This window comes from Lepidochelys olivacea (assembly GCF_965140295.1).
Source record: "Lepidochelys olivacea isolate rLepOli2 genome assembly, chromosome: 4".
In the NCBI taxonomy this organism is placed as follows: Eukaryota; Metazoa; Chordata; order Testudines; family Cheloniidae; genus Lepidochelys; species Lepidochelys olivacea.
Window position 1 is genome coordinate 63797215 of NC_140414.1, and position 17528 is coordinate 63814742.

A 17528-nucleotide genomic window follows, 5' to 3' on the forward strand; every position below is an offset into this window, starting at 1 on the left:
GGAGATCATCTTATGGATAAATCTCTGTGACCATTGTGGGGACTTTATTAATCTTTTTGTTTTTTATTACAAAATAATCTGTTGAGAATAGGGAGGCTAGTAAAGCATTGATGATCTTGTTCCTACAAAAATACTTGCAAATTGATGTCTCTTTATGTGTGTGAAAGAGTGGCTGTAGCCAGGGTGGGAGAGCAAGGTAAGAAACTTAATAAAGAACAGTGTTTTAAGGCCATGATCTTGTTTGTTCATACTTTACTTGAAGTCTATTTCCAGTGTAGACAGAAGTGTTGGCTATGATCTAAAACTAGTTCTTGTCTCCCTTTAATAAAGCGATTAAGTCTTTAAAGTGGGATGACACTATTATACTGTAGAATTAACTGGTTTTAAGGAAAGATACAATGTTATTAAAAAAACCCTAACATTAGCAGTTATAAAACTTATCTGAAGTTTGGCACTATGACAAGAAATTTCGTACATAGAATTTCAGTGCCAAATTTTCTAGACGTCTGGGACCAGAGTTGCTCTTTAATGAAACAAATCAAAGACGATGAGATCCATAGGCAATATTGTCAGTAAAATGTAATGTCTCTTAAATGTTTTTGGTTTAATTGTAATACACAAGAAAAGTGTAATAGCAGTCTTCAGTATTTGGTTGGATATGTTGTTGCACCTTAGAAAAAGTCTTGCATAGGTGGTTTAGCCAAGAGACTTGTATGATAGCTGCTGTCTGTGCTAAGCAAGAAGGAGTCAAGAGTTGAGTTCAATTTTTTTATGGTATAAGAAGGGCCTCAAACAACACAAAATATGTTTCATAAGTCATCTGAAATTTTCCTCATTAGTTAAATACATAAATAGTTGTCTTTTTTCATTACCAAATTTCTACAGTTTTTCATGAATTATAATTCCATTCCTTTTGAGCATGAAAAAAGGAAAATGCCAATGAAAGATAAGATATTTTAAAACGAAAGCCCTCTTAATAAAAAGCTAAACGTGTCAGGACATAGCTGGAGTTAAACATTTAACTAGAATTTCTGTCACCTTTGGGATTTGTCAACATAGAAATGATAATATATTAATGTTTTTCCTATATGTTAACGAGGACAAGAAGGTCACACAGCTCTGATTAAGCTTTACCAGTTCTTTTTGCTGTTTTGAAATAAAAACAAAGGGACAAACTGTAATGAACACAGTTTATTTTTACATTCCTATTTTGTATCCAGGAATATATACACTGTACTCTTGAAGTCTGTGGGGATATGCCACATTGCTGATGTCTCTCTCCACCTTACATTATTGTCCTTGCTGTTTGTGCAGGTGTGAATGGAAACAAGTGCTCAGGGTCATCCACTATTCTTGAGAAATACAGAGTGGGAAAGGTGATTGGTGATGGCAATTTTGCTGTAGTAAAGGAGTGCGTAGAACGGTAAGCAAGGAAGTTTTTTAGCTATTTTTCAGTTCTATTTCTTGTAAGCTGTTGATTTAATTAAACAAAATCCAGTGTGTACGTCTGAGACAGTGTGTGTGTATATGTAGAAAATGTACACAGGTGTACATAGTATAAATGTATGGCATAACAAAAAAAATTCACAAAAAGTCATGATAGTGCAAAAATGAGAAATAAATATGTCCTCTTCTTCTTCGAGCGATTGCTCATGTCCATTCAACTTAGGTGTGTGTGCTCGCCACGTGCACTGGTGCTGGAAGTTTTTCTCTCAGCAATATCTGTAGGGGACCGGCTCTGGCACCCCCTGGAGTGGTGCGTATATGCCGCGGCATATAGGGCACTGCCGACCCCCTTCACCCTTAGTTCCCTCTTGCTGCCATTGATGGTGCATGGAACTGGTGCTGCTTCAGCTAGAGCTGTTGCTTTTCGTTCATTTGAATGCATTTGCCTCTTGCAAATATTACTGTATTTGGTTTCCCTCTAGTTTAGTTCAACCTATTTGTTAAGTTAGAGACTTAGTAGGTCCCTAAAGGGACTTCACCTCGGGATGGGGCATGCCCTGGTCCCCAGGCTTTAAATCCTGCGATTGCTGTAAAAGGCCCATGCCCATTAGCGATCCACATAATAGTTGTTTACGGTGCTTGAGCGAAGGTCACATTAGTGATAAGTGCAAAATCTTCAAGCTCGGGATGAAGAAAGAGCATGCCATTCATTTGAAGGCACTCCTGATACAGTCTGCCCTTACCCTGATGCTGGAGCAGTGCTCCGATTCGGCACTGAGCACTGTGGCCTCGGTGCGCAGTGCCCCGCTGGTATTGTCTACGAGCTGGCTCCAGTCTCGTTCCGTGGCCCCAGCCAATAAGCCCAGGAAGATGGGGCAAAGAAGGTCTCCAGCTTCCTGCGAGGGAAAGGACAAGTCTGGGGTGGACCAAGGCCCTGTCTCTGGTCCCTCTTCACCCCCTTGGGGATCCGGGCTTCAGCTCAGGTTGAGCGGTGTAGCCCAGCCCGCTCCCCGCCAGCTATCCCAGATAGCGGCAGAGGTCCTCGTTATCTCTGAGTGCCGTCCAAAGCGAAAGCCCTCAAAGCGGCACAAGACATTATGTCCCTCCCAGTGCTGCCCACTCCAGCCCCTGTGGGGTCCTGGCTCCAAGGTAAACTGGCGTTGGGACTACCACAGTCTCCACCTTTCTGGCGGCATTCCCTGTCGCAGGAGACATCCCACCAACAGTCGCCCTCTCGCAGCTGACACGCTTCTGACCATGATAGGCAGAAGCTTCATAGCTCCATCCAGTCTCCGGACCTAGGACAAAGGCAGAGAGGCTCAAGGCGTGTCTTGCTGGTAACCGGGCACGGACTCTGGAGGCATGCGCCCCCCGGTGCCTGGAATCTCCGCGGCACCAGTACTGCTCCAGGGACAGGTCGAGGGACCGATGATGCCAATCCCCCAGGGTGGTGTCACTGCATGCGGTTACATTTTCATGACGCCAAGCCCACTCTAGTTCCCAATCCTGCTCCACATCCCGGTACCATTCATTAAGCTTGAGGCATAGATCGCTGGCCCGGGGCCATCGTGGCTCCACCGAGCGCCACTGGTCACTGAGGCCCCGATTCAGACGCTTGTCAAGGTCAGCCAGATCCACCTCTGGGAGGGGCAACTGGTACCGATCGGGACAGAGTCTCCAATCAGCCCTGTCTTGGTCACAGGGAAGCGACCGCTCGGAGTCGAGCTCAGGTTCGGAGCAAGTTCCCTAGTAGCGGGGAAGACTCCGGCAATTATGGTGCAGACTACGTTGGCTGCACTGCAGCAGGGCTTGTGGCCTCAGACTCTGTGGACAGCACAGTGGTACCCATAGAACCCTTGGGGGTTCATTCAGCCCCCTCAGCCCACCTGCTTGGTATCCAGAGCTTTGGAGAGACCAGCTACCACCCCCCTCCAGCCCAAGAGGCCTCAGCTGCAGGCATCCCACAGGCACAGGAGGAAGTGGGCGAGCAAGCCACTGGGCCACCTATGGTTGCAGAGGACCCCATGGTACTGGCTTCCTCCTCCTCGTCTCCAGAGGAGGCCATGGTGGGGCTCCCTCCACCAGTGCCCCAGGATGATGCTAAGGTGCATCAGGAGCTGTTAAAGAGGATTGCTACCAACTTGGGCCTCCAGGCAGAGGAGTTAGAGGAACCGGCAGATTCCCTCTTTAATGTTCTCTGCCCCGTGGCCCCAGCTAGGGTAGCTTTGCCCCTACATGAGGTGGTCACTAAAATTACAAATGCCCTCTGGCAAAACCCCTTCTTCTTGCCTCTGATCTCCAAGAAGGCAGAGTGCAAGTACTTTGTGCCATCTAAGGGCCCCAAGTACCTTTATACCCACCCTGCTGCCTAGTGGTAGAGGTGGTCAACCAGAGGGAGAGACTGGGTCAACCAGGGGGCCACCCCTAAGAATAAAGACTAAAGGAGACTGGACTTGTTTGGACGTAAAGTTTATTCATCCTCCAGTCTACAGTTGCAGGTGGCCAACCGTCAGGCCTTAGTAGGCCGCTATGATTTTAATATGTGGCAGGCCATGACCAAGTTCAAGAGCGCTCTTCCTGAGGCTTCTAGGAAGGTGTTCCGGGCAATCCTGGATGAGGGCTTGACTGCAGCCAGAGCAGCTCTCCAGGTGGCGTCAGATGCTGCGGACACCGCCGCCCATACCATGGCATCGGCTGTCTGATTGCACAGGGGTTCGTGTCTGCTCCTCGGAGGCTCAGCAGTCAATGCAAGATCTCCCTTTTGATTGGCACGTCCTGTTCGCAGAACAGAGGGACATTAAGCTCCATGGTCTGAAAGATTCCCGTACAACCCTAAAAACACTGGGCCTGTATGTCCTTGGACCTGCCTGCAAGCGGTTAAGCCACAGCAGCCTCAGAGCTAGGGGAACCACCCTCACCAGGAGTCTCCCCACAAAAGATCCAGGTGCTACAAGAAGCACCCTGGCGACTAACCCCTGTCTACATCCCAGGTGGGCTTGACCCACAGTAAGCAGACTGGCAAGCACCCGTTTTGAGGGTATGCCTGTGGGCGACCTACAAGACTGACCCCAGATCCTTCCTCCCCTTTGTTTGCCAACTGCCTTTCTTCCTTCCTCCCTGTGTGGGCGTCTATGACCTCAGACCGGTGGGTCCTCAATATGGTGGCACAGGGTTACAGTGTTCAGTTACTTTCTGAGTGCCATCCAAAGCGGAAGCCCTCAAAGCGACACAGATTTTGCTCCAGATGGGGTCTGTGCAAAGGCTCCCTTATGATGCCTTCCTCCTGCCACGGGCCGGAAGCCTGATGTATTTCGTGTTCCCTCCAATTCCGCGCATCAGCAAAGTCCTAGTGAAAATCAAGAGAGACAAGGCTCAGGTTCTCATGCTTGCCCCAGCATAGCCTCGCCAGCACTGGTTTGGGATGCTATCAAGCTTGTCTGCGATCCCTCTCTGGCCCCTGCCGAACCGACCAGACCTGTTGTCACGGGATCATGACCAACTCTTGCACCCCAACCTCGCCCCCATCCACCTGACAGCGTGGATGTTGTGTGGTTGAACCTGGATGAATGGGCCTATTTGGGAGTTGTGCAGAAGGTCCTCCTCAAAAGTAGAAAGCCCTCAACTAGGCAGATCTACCTGGAAAAGGTTTCAGAGTAACAGCCGTGTTAGTCTGTATTCGCAAAAAGAAAAGGAGTACTTGTGGCACCTTAGAGACTAACCAACTTATTTGAGCATAAGCTTTCGTGAGCTACAGCTCACTTCATCCGGATGCTTACTGTGGAAAGTGTAGAAGATCTTTTATACACACAAAGCATGAAAAAATACCTCCCCCCACCCCACTCTCCTGCTGGCAATAGCTTATCTAAAGTGATCACTCTCCTTATAATGTGTATGATAATCAAGTTGGGCCATTTCCAGCACAAATCCAGGTTATCATACACATTATAAGGAGAGTGATCACTTTAGATAAGCTATTGCCAGCAGGAGAGAGGGGTGGGGGGAGGTATTTTTTCATGCTTTGTGTGTATAAAAGATCTTCTACACTTTCCACAGTATGCATCCGGATGAAGTGAGCTGTAGCTCACGAAAGCTTATGCTCAAATAAATTGGTTAATCTCTAAGGTGCCACAAGTACTCCTTTTCTACCTGGAAAAGTGGACGAGGTACTTCTGCTGGGTGGAATGGGGCATCTCCCCTTCGTATTCTTTGGTGCAGTCGATCTTAGACTACCTGCTTCATTTAAGGAACCAGGGCCTAATGCACTACTCCATTTCGGCCCTTAATCCACCAATCCAGGGGCAGACAGTGTTCTCCCATGATATGACGGTCAGGTTCCTTAGAGGCTTCGAGAGGCTCTTTCCTCAAGTTGGTTCCTGGCCCCTCAGTGGGATCTCAGTTTGGTTCTGCCCAGGCTCACGGGCCCGCCCTTTGAGCCTTTGGCCTCGTGCTCCCTGTCTCACCTATCATGGAAGGTAGTTTTCCTGGTGGCAGTGACGTTCGTGAGGCGAGTCTCCAAGCTGCGAGCCCTGACCTCAGAACTGCTGTACATGGCCTTCTATAAGGACAAGGTCCAGCTCCGGCCCCACCCGGCTTTCCTTCCCAAGATTGTGTCCGCTTTCCACGTGAGCCAGGACATCTTCCTTCTGGTCTTCTGCCCTAAGCCCCATGAGACTAGTGAAGAGAGGCATCTTCACACTTTGGACGTAAGAAGGGCCCTGGCTTTCTACCTAGATTGGACAAAACCTTTCTGTAGGTTGACTCAGCTTTTCATCTCTACAGCTGGTAGGATGAAGGGCCTCCCAGTGTCCATGAAAAGGATTTCTAACTGGATCACATCTTGCATTCGGATCTGCTAGGAGTTAACGGGAGTCCCTCCGCCGCCAATCGTCAGAGCCCACTCAACTAGAGTGCAGACATCCTCAGTGGCCTTCCTGGCACAAGTTCTGATCCAGGATATCTGTAAAGCCATGATGTGGTCCTCGGTATACATGTTCATGGTTCTCTATGCCTTCACACAACAGGCCAGGGATGATGCTGTGTTTGGCAGAGCTGTATTGCAATCTACATGTCAGTGAACTCCTTACCCACCTCCAGGGGTACATCTGGGGGTCACCTAAGTTGAATTACATGAGCAATCACTTGAAGAAGAACAGGCTGTTATCTTTTTCTGTAACTGGTCTTCTTCAAGATGTGTTGCTCATGTCCATTCCACAATCCACCCTCTTTTCCTACTGTCAGAGTTTCCAGCAAGAAGGAACTGAGGGTGGAGGGGGCTGGTGGTGCCCTATATGCCGGGGCATACACGTGCCACTCCAGGGGGTGCCAGAGCTGGTCCCCTACAGATACTGTTGAGGGAAAAACTTCTGGCACCAGTGCATGTGGCAAGCACACACGCCTAAGATGAATGGACATGAGCAACAGATCTCAAAAAACACAGTTATGGAAAAAGGTAACTGTCTTTTATAATGTCTATAGCAAAGAGAGTTTGTGGAGAGAGAAAATGGAGAGTGAAAACAATTAAAAAAAAATTAACTGTTACAGTCCTGAGATTGCTAGTTATCCATATACTGTAATAGTCCATATCTACTACCCACATAGATATGTTTATGCTGTCTATAATGTATAGAAGAAAATTTTTAAGCTTTACTTTATGAATATGAGACAGCGAGAGAGGGAAAATATCATCCAAAACATTAGAAGAAATTAGGTAAGCAAGAACTATTTAGTAAGTTTGTCACATGTAAAAAGTGTGTGTATGTGTATATTTGGCCACGATTGCTAGTGGAGGGGGGACTAACTGCTAACAATATTTCTTAGAATCATCTGACATGGGCCACTGATACAATTACATGGGTTTCTTTGATTAATATTATTTTGAAGAGTCTCCAACTTTGCCCATAGCAATGTTTTCTGTTCCAACAAATGCCTGTGAGACCCTTGGGGCTCACAGAAACAATTTTCAGTGTTTAATCACTATTTGCAGGTTTCTTTTTAAGAATTCATGGGAGGCTTTATATTCAGAAGCTCCTGGAGCAAAGGAGTCTTAATTATGAAGTGAAATGTCTCTTCATAGTCTTAGCCAGCAGAAGCATCTTCAAAAACTCTCTCTTTAGCAGTTATGTCTGAGTCTGACTCATCTAAGGAAATATCAGAACATGCTGGCTACCACTGCTGAACTAGTACCTGCATTCTCCTCCTCTTGGATTCAAGTATGTTGATCTTAAAAAATGACCCATAACTCTGCTGCCACTATTATGGTTTCCCAGGAGTTTTGTTTCTTGTTGCTATATCCAGTTAATTCCTCTCCATTAACCAAACAAGTACTGGCAGCCAGTACACCAAAATCCTTAAGACCTTTTCAACCTGATCTAGCCCCCAAAATAGGCATTGACTACTTGCAAATCCTCCACACTCTTCCCAGTTAGCTTTCTCTGCTTTCCAAAAAAGCTTTTAAATGTAAATGCATTTGGAGTCTCGGGGCTTTTCTCTGCTCAAAACTTTCTCTACGAATGCAGGTTTCAGAGTAACAGCCGTGTTAGTCTGTATTCGCAAAAAGAAAAGGAGTACTTGTGGCACCTTAGAGACTAACCAATTTATTGGAGCATGAGCTTTCGTGAGCTACAGCTCACCCCTCAGGCAATGAAAATGAAACAAAAAACTGGCAGAGACGAATAACAAATGAAGCAAAAAAGCAGAGCAAAAGCACACTCTTGCCATTGTGCCTTTCTTATCTGTCACGTGATGGGGTGATTCACCTTAATGGCAATTTCATGCTTAGTTTTAATGCTTAGTATTAAGTAACTTTTTGTTGTCTTCTTTTTACTCATCAGGGAAATCTATCGTTCAAGTATCCAGGCTTATGCATTAAAGAATAAGAGTTAGAGGACTTCTGATGGAATTATTTCCTAAACCAAGCCAGATAGCTAAATTTGACCCCAGTGTGTATCGTTACTACTTTAAAGGAGCTTTTTGTCATTCATTGAAGTACATTAGGGTTTAGGCTTAATGCTATCTCTGAACATTAACATCACAATTCTTGAACACTTGAATAACAATTCTTCCAAAATCCTAGGTTTTTAATAAGCTTCACCAGCTCAATGGGGAAATCAGTGTGGTGCTGCTTAGAAAGCTTGAGGCAAATATACAATCCAAAGAACTTTTAAAATTTATAAAATGAGATAGCCAGTCTTCCATTAGATTTCCATCCAGCTCACTTGGCAGGAAACTAACCGTGAAAGACTTGGGTCATAATAACTGGACAGTGTTTTATGGTGTGAAGGCACAAAATTGCTGTACTGGATGTACCCTGAATCGGAAAGCATTTCAGTGGCTGCACATAGATTCAACAGTACTTGAAAAATGTTTTGAGATCTCAGGATAAAGATGCCTGATAATATTTTTGCAAGTTTCTAGATTTCATTTTCAGAATCACCTACATCCTGGTGAAAGTCACTTAGACTTGGGCTCCTAAGTGACTTACGTGCTTTTGAAAATGGGACATAGGCTCCTAAGCGACTTAGACACTTCGATAGTTTTACCTGAATGCTTTAGAAAGCAAGGCTCAGATAAAAGAAAGAGCCCTCTAGTTATAAAGGAAATAGTAGCTAGAAATAAACTGTAAAATAAATAAATAATCCCACTTTTTCTGCAGAAAACTTCATCTTCACATCTAATGATCAGAAATATTATTCAAATCATCTGCTGATCAAAAATATCCAATCTATAATACTATTGGGAAAGGAAATGCTAATTATAAACACTCCTCGGTTTGCTGTTTTCTTATTTTGTATGACATAGCACCTAGAAGCCTTAGTCATGGACCAGGACCCCACTGTACTAGGTGCTGTACAGACAAAACAAAACAGTCCTTGCCCCCCAAAGAATTTACAATCTAAGACAACAGATGGATACAGAGATGCAAGGAAACAATGAAACAGTATGGTCAGCATGATAAGCAGTGGTAGGAGTACACCAGTGGGCTAGTCATTGTCAAGGTTATTACAGGGATCATGACACAGGAGAATTTTAAGGAGGGATTTGAAGAAGGATAATGAGCTAGCTTTGTGGATGTTTACAAGGATCTACTCCCTGTTATGTGACAAGCTCTGAAAATTTTGCACATATCTTAAATGGATTTTGCAGTGTGTTTATCATCAGGCTTTTGGATAATTTACTTAATGTATCATCATACATAGATTGCAATTCTGAATTACATGCAGTGCCCATAATACAGTTTTACATGGCTCTGTATAAGAAGATAGTATTTAAATCTCAAATGCTGTTTAGATGGAATTTCTTATGTGCTACACTGAATCAGGTTGTAACTATGACAACCTAGCAGACACAGCTGTACTTTTAGAGCAGAGGTGCTCTTAATATACTGCTATGTTTAGTCGGGAATAGGTTTAATGTATGAAATTTAATTCCTTTTGTGACACATTAGTCTTTATTAGCTGTATCTGAAACAAAAAATGTTTGTTGGCTATAGTTAGCTATGAACTTAATAAAATATACCTGATATTTCTTATTGAGATACAAAAGCTTGTTACAAAGCAGAATTTGTATAGCACCCCTTACATTAGGTCTGATCTTGCCTGGGGCTTCCAGGTGCAATTGCAATACAAATAATAAATAGGAATAGGAATGGGCTTATTGCATTTCCCTTGCTATTTGTAGCATGTTAACTGAAGGTCATTCACAACAATGAACGGCAGTGTTTTCTTTATAGACACCAAACCAGCTTGTTCTTGTTGCTTTTCTCCATTTCATGTGGAGAACATGTTTAGATCTGGATGTGGGTGACCAAGTATAAAAGCTTGAGTAAGCTCCTACCTTACGGGAGGAAAAGTCCTCTCGCATATACCAGAAAATGATCATCTCAGTCACTCTAGGTTTTGCAGAACCATCCTGTAAAATTCTGTCAGATAGTTCTAAAATCCTATAGAATTTAATAGCCACTGATGTCTCTTATATAGTAATTGTTATAGAACCCTATAGTTTTCTTCCCTACTAACTTCTATGGGACTTTTTCCATAAAGGCCATCGATATTCATGGCTGCCTTCTTGCTGCTCATCCTATACATGAGCTGACAAGCAAACCTGCAGTCTGATCTGTCTTCAAAGTGTGGTTACAGGCTGCCAGTTGAACAGAGCTACATGAAGGATTTGGGGGCAAATTTTGCATATGGAATTAGAGTAATGGCAGAGTGTATATTAGGTCATATTAGAGTCACTGCCATGGTCCTAGGATTAATGCACACAATAAGCTAGGTACTGTAATGGTAGTCAGGGAAACAGCAGTCAGGACTGTTACTTGGAGAGAGGAGAAACAAAATGAAATAATTTCTGCCATCTTTCTGTCAGATGTTCCCCTGGGTGAAAAGATTATATTATGATTACATGTATTCTCACAGATAACCAGAAAATGGGCTGGAATTTCTGGCATTAATGAATGTTTCTCCAATTTTTCTTCTTAGATACACTGGAAAGGAGTTTGCACTGAAGATTATAGACAAGGCAAAGTGCTGTGGAAAGGTAGTGTACACCCATTTACATGTGAAAAGAGTAAAAATAACATTCACAGCTGCTCATTAGTCAAAGTGGTATGTGTTGGGGGGGGCGGTGTTTGGGTTTGATAGAACTGTGACTGCTTTCAGAATTATCTGTTTAGCATTAGCAGGATTATTTTCCATCCAAAATGCAAACAATAGAAGTAGTAACTGTGTTAATCTAGTAGATAATGGAACAAAAACAAAGATTGTAATTTATTCTATTGAACTAACAAAGAAAATGTGCAGTATTTCCACAATTGTTCTCCCTTCATTGGGCCAAAATGGAACAAAAAGAGAAATGTGAAAGTACAGCACAGTGACTATGACTGTAAAATCTTTGAAGGATGAAACGCGCGTGTGTGTGTGTGTGTGTGTGCGTGCAGCACCTAGCATAATGGGACCCAGTACTGATTATGAAGGGAATTAAAACTATAAAGGCCCCAAAGTATGTCATGACCCATATCAACATTAGTAACCATTGTAAGCAAAGTTAATATGGGATAAATTCCTGCAGTCCTTATTCAGTCAAAATACCCTGTTCTTTTTTGAGTGCTTGCTCATGTCGATTCCATTTTAGGTGTACGTGCGTCCACATGCACAGTCGTCTAAGATTTTTGCCTTTGCGGTATCTGTAGGGTTGGCTGTGGCACCCCCTTGTGCTGGTATATAGGCGCCACCGACCCTACGCCCTCTCAGTTCCTTCTCGCTGCCCGTGACGGTTGGTCGGTGTGCCTTCTCTTGCAATCGCAAGAGCGATAGTGGTTCTTCAACAGCCCGTTGTCTGTCAACTTTATATATAGTTTAGGTATTTAGTTAGCTTTTAAGTTAAGAGTTAGGTTAGTCTGGTAGTTGGAGTCCAGGCTGGGACTTCGCCACAGAGTGGGGCACGCCCCATTCTCCCAGCTTCAAACCATGCTTGTCCTACAACAGGCCGATGCCTATTAGTGACCCCCCCATGGTAGTTGTCTGAAGCGCTAAAGAACAAGCAGGTGCACTGGCACTGCAGACACTGCGTAAGGCGCCGGACCTGGTGACTGCCCCAATGCCTAAGGGTAAGCTGGTCATGGATGGCCCCATAGGGCAGTGGATCACTCTTGGTCCCCGGACTGCAGGTGTAGATCCCCATCTCTGCGGCCTAGGACCCTGGCACCACATTCCTGGTCTCCGGTCAAAAGGCCCAGGTCCCCGACACCGTGTTCTCTCACTACGAGCCGTGGGACACTGGAGTTGAGGCACTGGTGCCTGTACCACCGGTACCAGCAAGCTTCTCATCAAAGATCACCACGGTGCAAATCACCCTTGCCCAGACGGTCTTCCAGACATCCGTTCCCACTGGGGCGGGATTGCTCCCGGTCGTGGCACTGGTCTCCATTCCCCGGTTCTGCTCATTGGGCAGGCACCGATCCTCGCCTCGCTGGTCGCCAACCAGGGTGAATCGGCAGACTCATACCTCAATGGCTCCGCACTGGTCACTGGAAGGGCAGTGGTCAGACTCCGACTGGAAGTTCAGCCCCTCGCCAAGGAGGGGTGATTCGCCACTGACCCAGGAAGCTGGTGCAGCACCCATGGCAGCAGGGACAGTGGCCTGCTCAGTGGCCATACTGGAACCCATGGGGTGTGCCTGTAATGTCGGTCCCGTATTCCCACCAGTCCTCCCTGGCAGCCTTGGACAAACTGCCCCCCGGCACTGGAGTTGGAACTTGGTACTAAATCCAACACGGGGAGCAGCACATCGGACTTCAGCACCTAAGGAGCCATCCCTCCCCTGGCAGTGCACTTGTCCCTGTTGTCTCCAGACGAAGTGGTGGTGGGTCCCTCCCAAGCGGGCAGTCCCCCATCCCCAACAACTTCAAAGAGCACAGGTCCTCCTTAAGAGGGTGGCTACCAACTTGAACTTATAAATTGAAGAGGTCGCAGAGGAGTCAGACTTCTTTAACATATTCTCCTCCAACAGGGCCCGGATTGCGCTGTCTGTCCACCCAGGGGTCCTTAAGATTGCCAAATTGCTGTGGCAGACCCCCTCTTCCATTCCACCTACTTCTTAGAAGGTGGAAAATAACTATTACGTCCCTGCAAAAGGGTTCAAATACCTGAATGCACACCTTCCAGCAGTGTCACTGGTCGTGTCCGCTGTTAATGAAAGGGACAGGCAGGGCCAAGTCAGTGGCAAACTGAAAAGCAAAGATGCCTGGAGGCTGGACTTATTTGGCAGAAAGATTTATTCGATGGCAAGACTGCAATTTTGGGTATCTCACCATCAGGCCCTGTTAGGCAGGTACAATTTTATGCTGTGGGACTCCTTAACGAATTCGAGGCTCTCCTGCAGGATTGAGCCCAGGAGTTTGCTGCTTTGGTGGATGAAGGCACAGCAGTGGCAAGGGGGTCCTTCAGATGGCCTGGGACGCTACTGACTCAGCGGCCAGGGTGGTCACCTCCTCAGTAGCCAGGAGGCGCAGCTCCTGCTTGCAGTCCTCCAGGTTACCCCAGGAGATACAGGCCATTCTACAAGACCTCCCTTTTGAGGGGATGGGCCTCATCTCCGAGCTCATGGACTAGAGACTCCATGGCCTTAAAGACAGGTTTCAGAGTAGCAGCCGTGTTAGTCTGTATCCACAAAAAGAAAAGGAGAACTTGTGGCACCTTAGAGACTAACAAATTTATTTGAACATAGGCTTTTGTGAGCTACAGCTCACTTCATCGTATGCATTCAGTGGGAAATACATGGCCTTAAAGACTCCCTTGCCACCCTCTGCTACTTTGGCAACCATACTCCTCAGCAGGCCAGGAAGCTGTTACGCCCTCACTTTCAAGACCAGGTCTTGGGGGACTCCCCAGGTGGGCACCTACAGGAGAAAGGATAGAGGCAAGGGGTTTAAGTGGAGACACCCATTGTCTTCCCATTCGTCTGCTCATCCTGGGCGTTCCACATTTTGAGAGTGTGCTCAAGGGCGACACCCTAGTTGCTTCTCAGGATCCACCCTCCCACTCTTTCCTCAACCACCTCCATCCCGTCCAGTCAGTCTGGTATCAGTTGACCTCGGACCGTTTGGTTTTCAAAGTAAAATCATCATGTTACACCCTGCAGTTCATCGCCGACCCTCCCTCCCACCCCCTTCCCCTCCTCCTTCAGGTACTCTTCTCAAGAGCAGCTAGTGGAGGAGGAGGTTCCTTGAGAAAGGGGTTCTACTCCCATTACTTCTTGATCCTGAAAGCAAAAGGGGGCCTTAGACCTATCTTGGACCTGCGTCGCCTCAACAAGTCTCTCAAAAAGTTGAAGTTTCGCATGGTCTCCCTGACCTCCATCATCCTCTCCATGGACTGGGAAGACTGGTACGCTGCCCTCGACTTGTACGTATTTCCACATTTCCATTTTCCCGGGGCACAGGCGCTTCCTGCATTTTACTCTGGGCCAGCGCCATTTCCAGTTCATGGCATTGCCATTCAGTCTCTGGTCAGCCCTGAGAGTGTTCACAAAGTGCATAGCACCAGTGGCCGCTTACCTGAGGCCCCGGGGTGTTCAAATTTACCCGTACCTCAATGACTGGCTAATAAAGGGTCAGTCCTGGAATCAGGTGCGGCAGCATCTTGATCTGGTTTGTTCCACCTGTCGCGACCCGGGGCTCTTAATAAACAAGAAAAAGTTGACCTTAAGTCAAATGTAACGCATAGAGTTTATTGGAGCGGCCCTCTACTCCACTCAGGCCAAAGCCTTCCTCCCCGAGGCACAGTTCCAAGCCATGGCGGACCTGATCTCATGCATTCAAGCCCACCTGCTCACCACTGCTCACACGTGCCTACGATTGTTGGGCCACATGGCTGTCTGCATTTATGCGGTCTGACACGCACGGCTCAGTCTGAGGCCCCTGCTTGCGTCAGTCTACATCCCCAACAGACACAGCATGGACCGAGTTGTCAGGGTCCCAGACCATGTACTGTCATCACTCACTGGGTGGCAGAATCAAACATTGATGTTGGAGGGGGTTCCCTTTGCGGCTTCATCACCATCTGTGACCCTCATCTCGTAGCCACACATCTCCCTGGAGCCAGGGACACTTTGGCAGATCGCCTCAGCAGGGCCTTCTCGTCTCGCCACGAGTGGTCCTGCCGTCCGGAAGTGATCAGCATCATCTTCCAGAAGTGGAGCGCTCCCCAGGTGGACCTGTTCATGTCCAGGCAGAACAAGAAATGCCCCGTTTTCTGCACAATTTGGGGGATTGACAGAGGCTCCCTGTCAGATACTTTTCTACTCCCATGGTTGGGGGCTCTGTTGTACACCTTCCCCCTCAGTGTCGTTAATTCACAAGGTCCTCATGAAGATCAAGCAGGACAAGGCAAAGGTGATTCTCATAGCACTGGCCTGGCCACACCAGCCCTGGTTTGGCACGCTTCTGGACCTCTTGTTGGATGCTCCATTACAGCTGCCACTCAGGCTGGACCTGCTGTCCCAAAACCACAGCAGTCTTCTGCATCTGAACCTGGTGGCACTGCACTTGATGACTTGGCTGCTGCATAGTTAAATGCAGAGGAGCAGGAGTGCTCAGCCGGTGTCCAACTGGTCCTGTTGGGCAGCAGAAAATGGTCTACCAGAGTGACCTACCTGGCCAAATGGAAGTGGTTGGCTTGTTAGACCTCAAATAAAGGCATTTGGCCTTGCTGCAGTTAATCCTGGGCTACTTTCTGCATCTCAAGCTCCAAGACCCGCCCCTTTCATCTATCAAGGTCCACTTGGCTGCTATCTCGGCCTGCCATCTGTCGCTCGAGGGTAGGTTGGTTTTCGCCCGGGACATGACTGCCAGGTTCCTCATGGGCCCCGAGCGTGCCTACCCGCACATCAGGAGACCCGTACTTCCGTGGGACCTGAACCTTGTGCTGTCATGGCTCATGAGGCCCACTTCGAGCCTCTGGCTTCCTGTTCTCTTCTCCTCCTTTCCTGGAAGGTCATGTTCTTAGTTGCATTAACATCTGCCCACCAGATCTCTGAGATTAGGGCACTTACCTCGGAGCTGCCCTATACAGTCTTTTTTACAAAGACAAGATCCAGCTTCGGCCTCACCCAGATTTCCTGCGCAAGGTGGTCTCAGTTTCATATGGGCCAGGACATTTACTTACTTGCCTTTTTTCTAAAGCCACATAACTTGGAGGAGGAGCATAGATTGCATTCCCTAGATGTCAGGAGGGTGCTAGCTTCCTACATTGAAAGGATCAAGCCATTCCACAAGTCAACGCAAGTTCATTGCAGTGTCTGACAGGATGAAAGATCATCCAGTGTCCACTCAAAGAATTTCTTCTTGGATTACTGCCTGCATTCGCTGCTGCTACGATTGGACACAGGTGTCCCCTCCAGCAATTGTTACCACCCACTCAACCAGGGCCCAAGCCTCTTCGGCAGCTTTCCTAGTCAAGTGCCTAACCAGGACATCTGTAGGGCGGCCACCTGGTTGTCCATCCACATGTTCACATCTCATTACTCACTTACCCAGCAGGCCTAGGACTATGCAGGCTTCGGTAGAGCCATACTGCCAGCCGCTACAGCTAGACTGTGAAATCTGAGCCCACCTCCATTGATACTGCTTGTGAATCAACTAGAATGGAATCAACATGAGCAAGCACTCGAAGAAAAAATGGTTACCTACCTTTTCATAACTGTTCTTCAAGATTTGTTGCTCATATCCATTGCATTCCCCACCCTCCTATCCCTCCGTCGGAATTGCTGGCAAGAAGGAGCTGAGAGGGCGTAGGATCAGCGGCACTTGATATACCGCCATATGTGCACAGCACCCAAAGGGATGCCAGGGCCAACCCTACGGACACCACTAAGGCAAAAATCTCTGACTCTGCACGTGATTGCGCACACACATAGAATGGAATGAACATGAGCATCACATCTCGAAGAACAACAGCTACGAAGGCAGGTAACTGTTTGGGGTTTTTTTTTTCCTTTGGGGCTAAAAGACTGTTGGAGTTACCCCCCAGTGATTTGGCAAGCATGGAAGTTTTAAAATAAATAAGACATCTTACTTATATTTCCTATTTTACCTAAAACTTCTGCCTTGTCCCTTATTTTTCCCTCTTGGTTGGAGCACCCCTTCCTTGACCTGTATACAGCTGGACTTTCAAAAACAGCATTTTATTGACTAGTGACAACATCCCTATCCCTTACAAATGACATTTATTACAAAATTGTTGTTTAAGCTTTAAGTGGTGAATTTAAAAAGTTCGGAGTCAGTCAGCTGGAAAACGCATCAAACCCCTTTCCTGTCTTATTCCCACATGTCACAAGCAAATGTTACAGAATTGAGGCCAGTGTCTTTATGAGCATTGCAGGCAGAAATAGGGAGGATTCTCTTGGCTGTTTTCTCTTTCCCACTAGGGTGGGAGACTTTCCTGGGAGTTTGTACTGCTATACGGATCCTACCCAAGATCTGTTGATCTTGCCGTGTCTGGTTGTCTAGTGGGTGAAAAAGAATAGTATACAGGTGTTTCAGACTGAAGCATTATAAACACCAGCCTATTGGACTGACTGTGGGACAA

The 17528-nt window shown here is 46.7% G+C and overlaps 1 protein-coding gene across 3 annotated transcripts in view; it reads left to right on the forward strand.

Moving 5' to 3' along the window:
- DCLK2 (doublecortin like kinase 2) overlaps positions 1-17528 on the forward strand; it is a 144419-nt gene that overhangs the window by 95645 nt on the left and 31246 nt on the right. For all 3 annotated transcript variants that reach the window (XM_084626843.1, XM_084626841.1, XM_084626842.1), the window contains 2 exons: positions 1315-1423; positions 10923-10980. In XM_084626843.1, coding sequence (XP_084482969.1) covers positions 1315-1423; positions 10923-10980 — 167 coding nt within the window. The remainder of the gene's footprint in view (positions 1-1314; positions 1424-10922; positions 10981-17528) is intronic.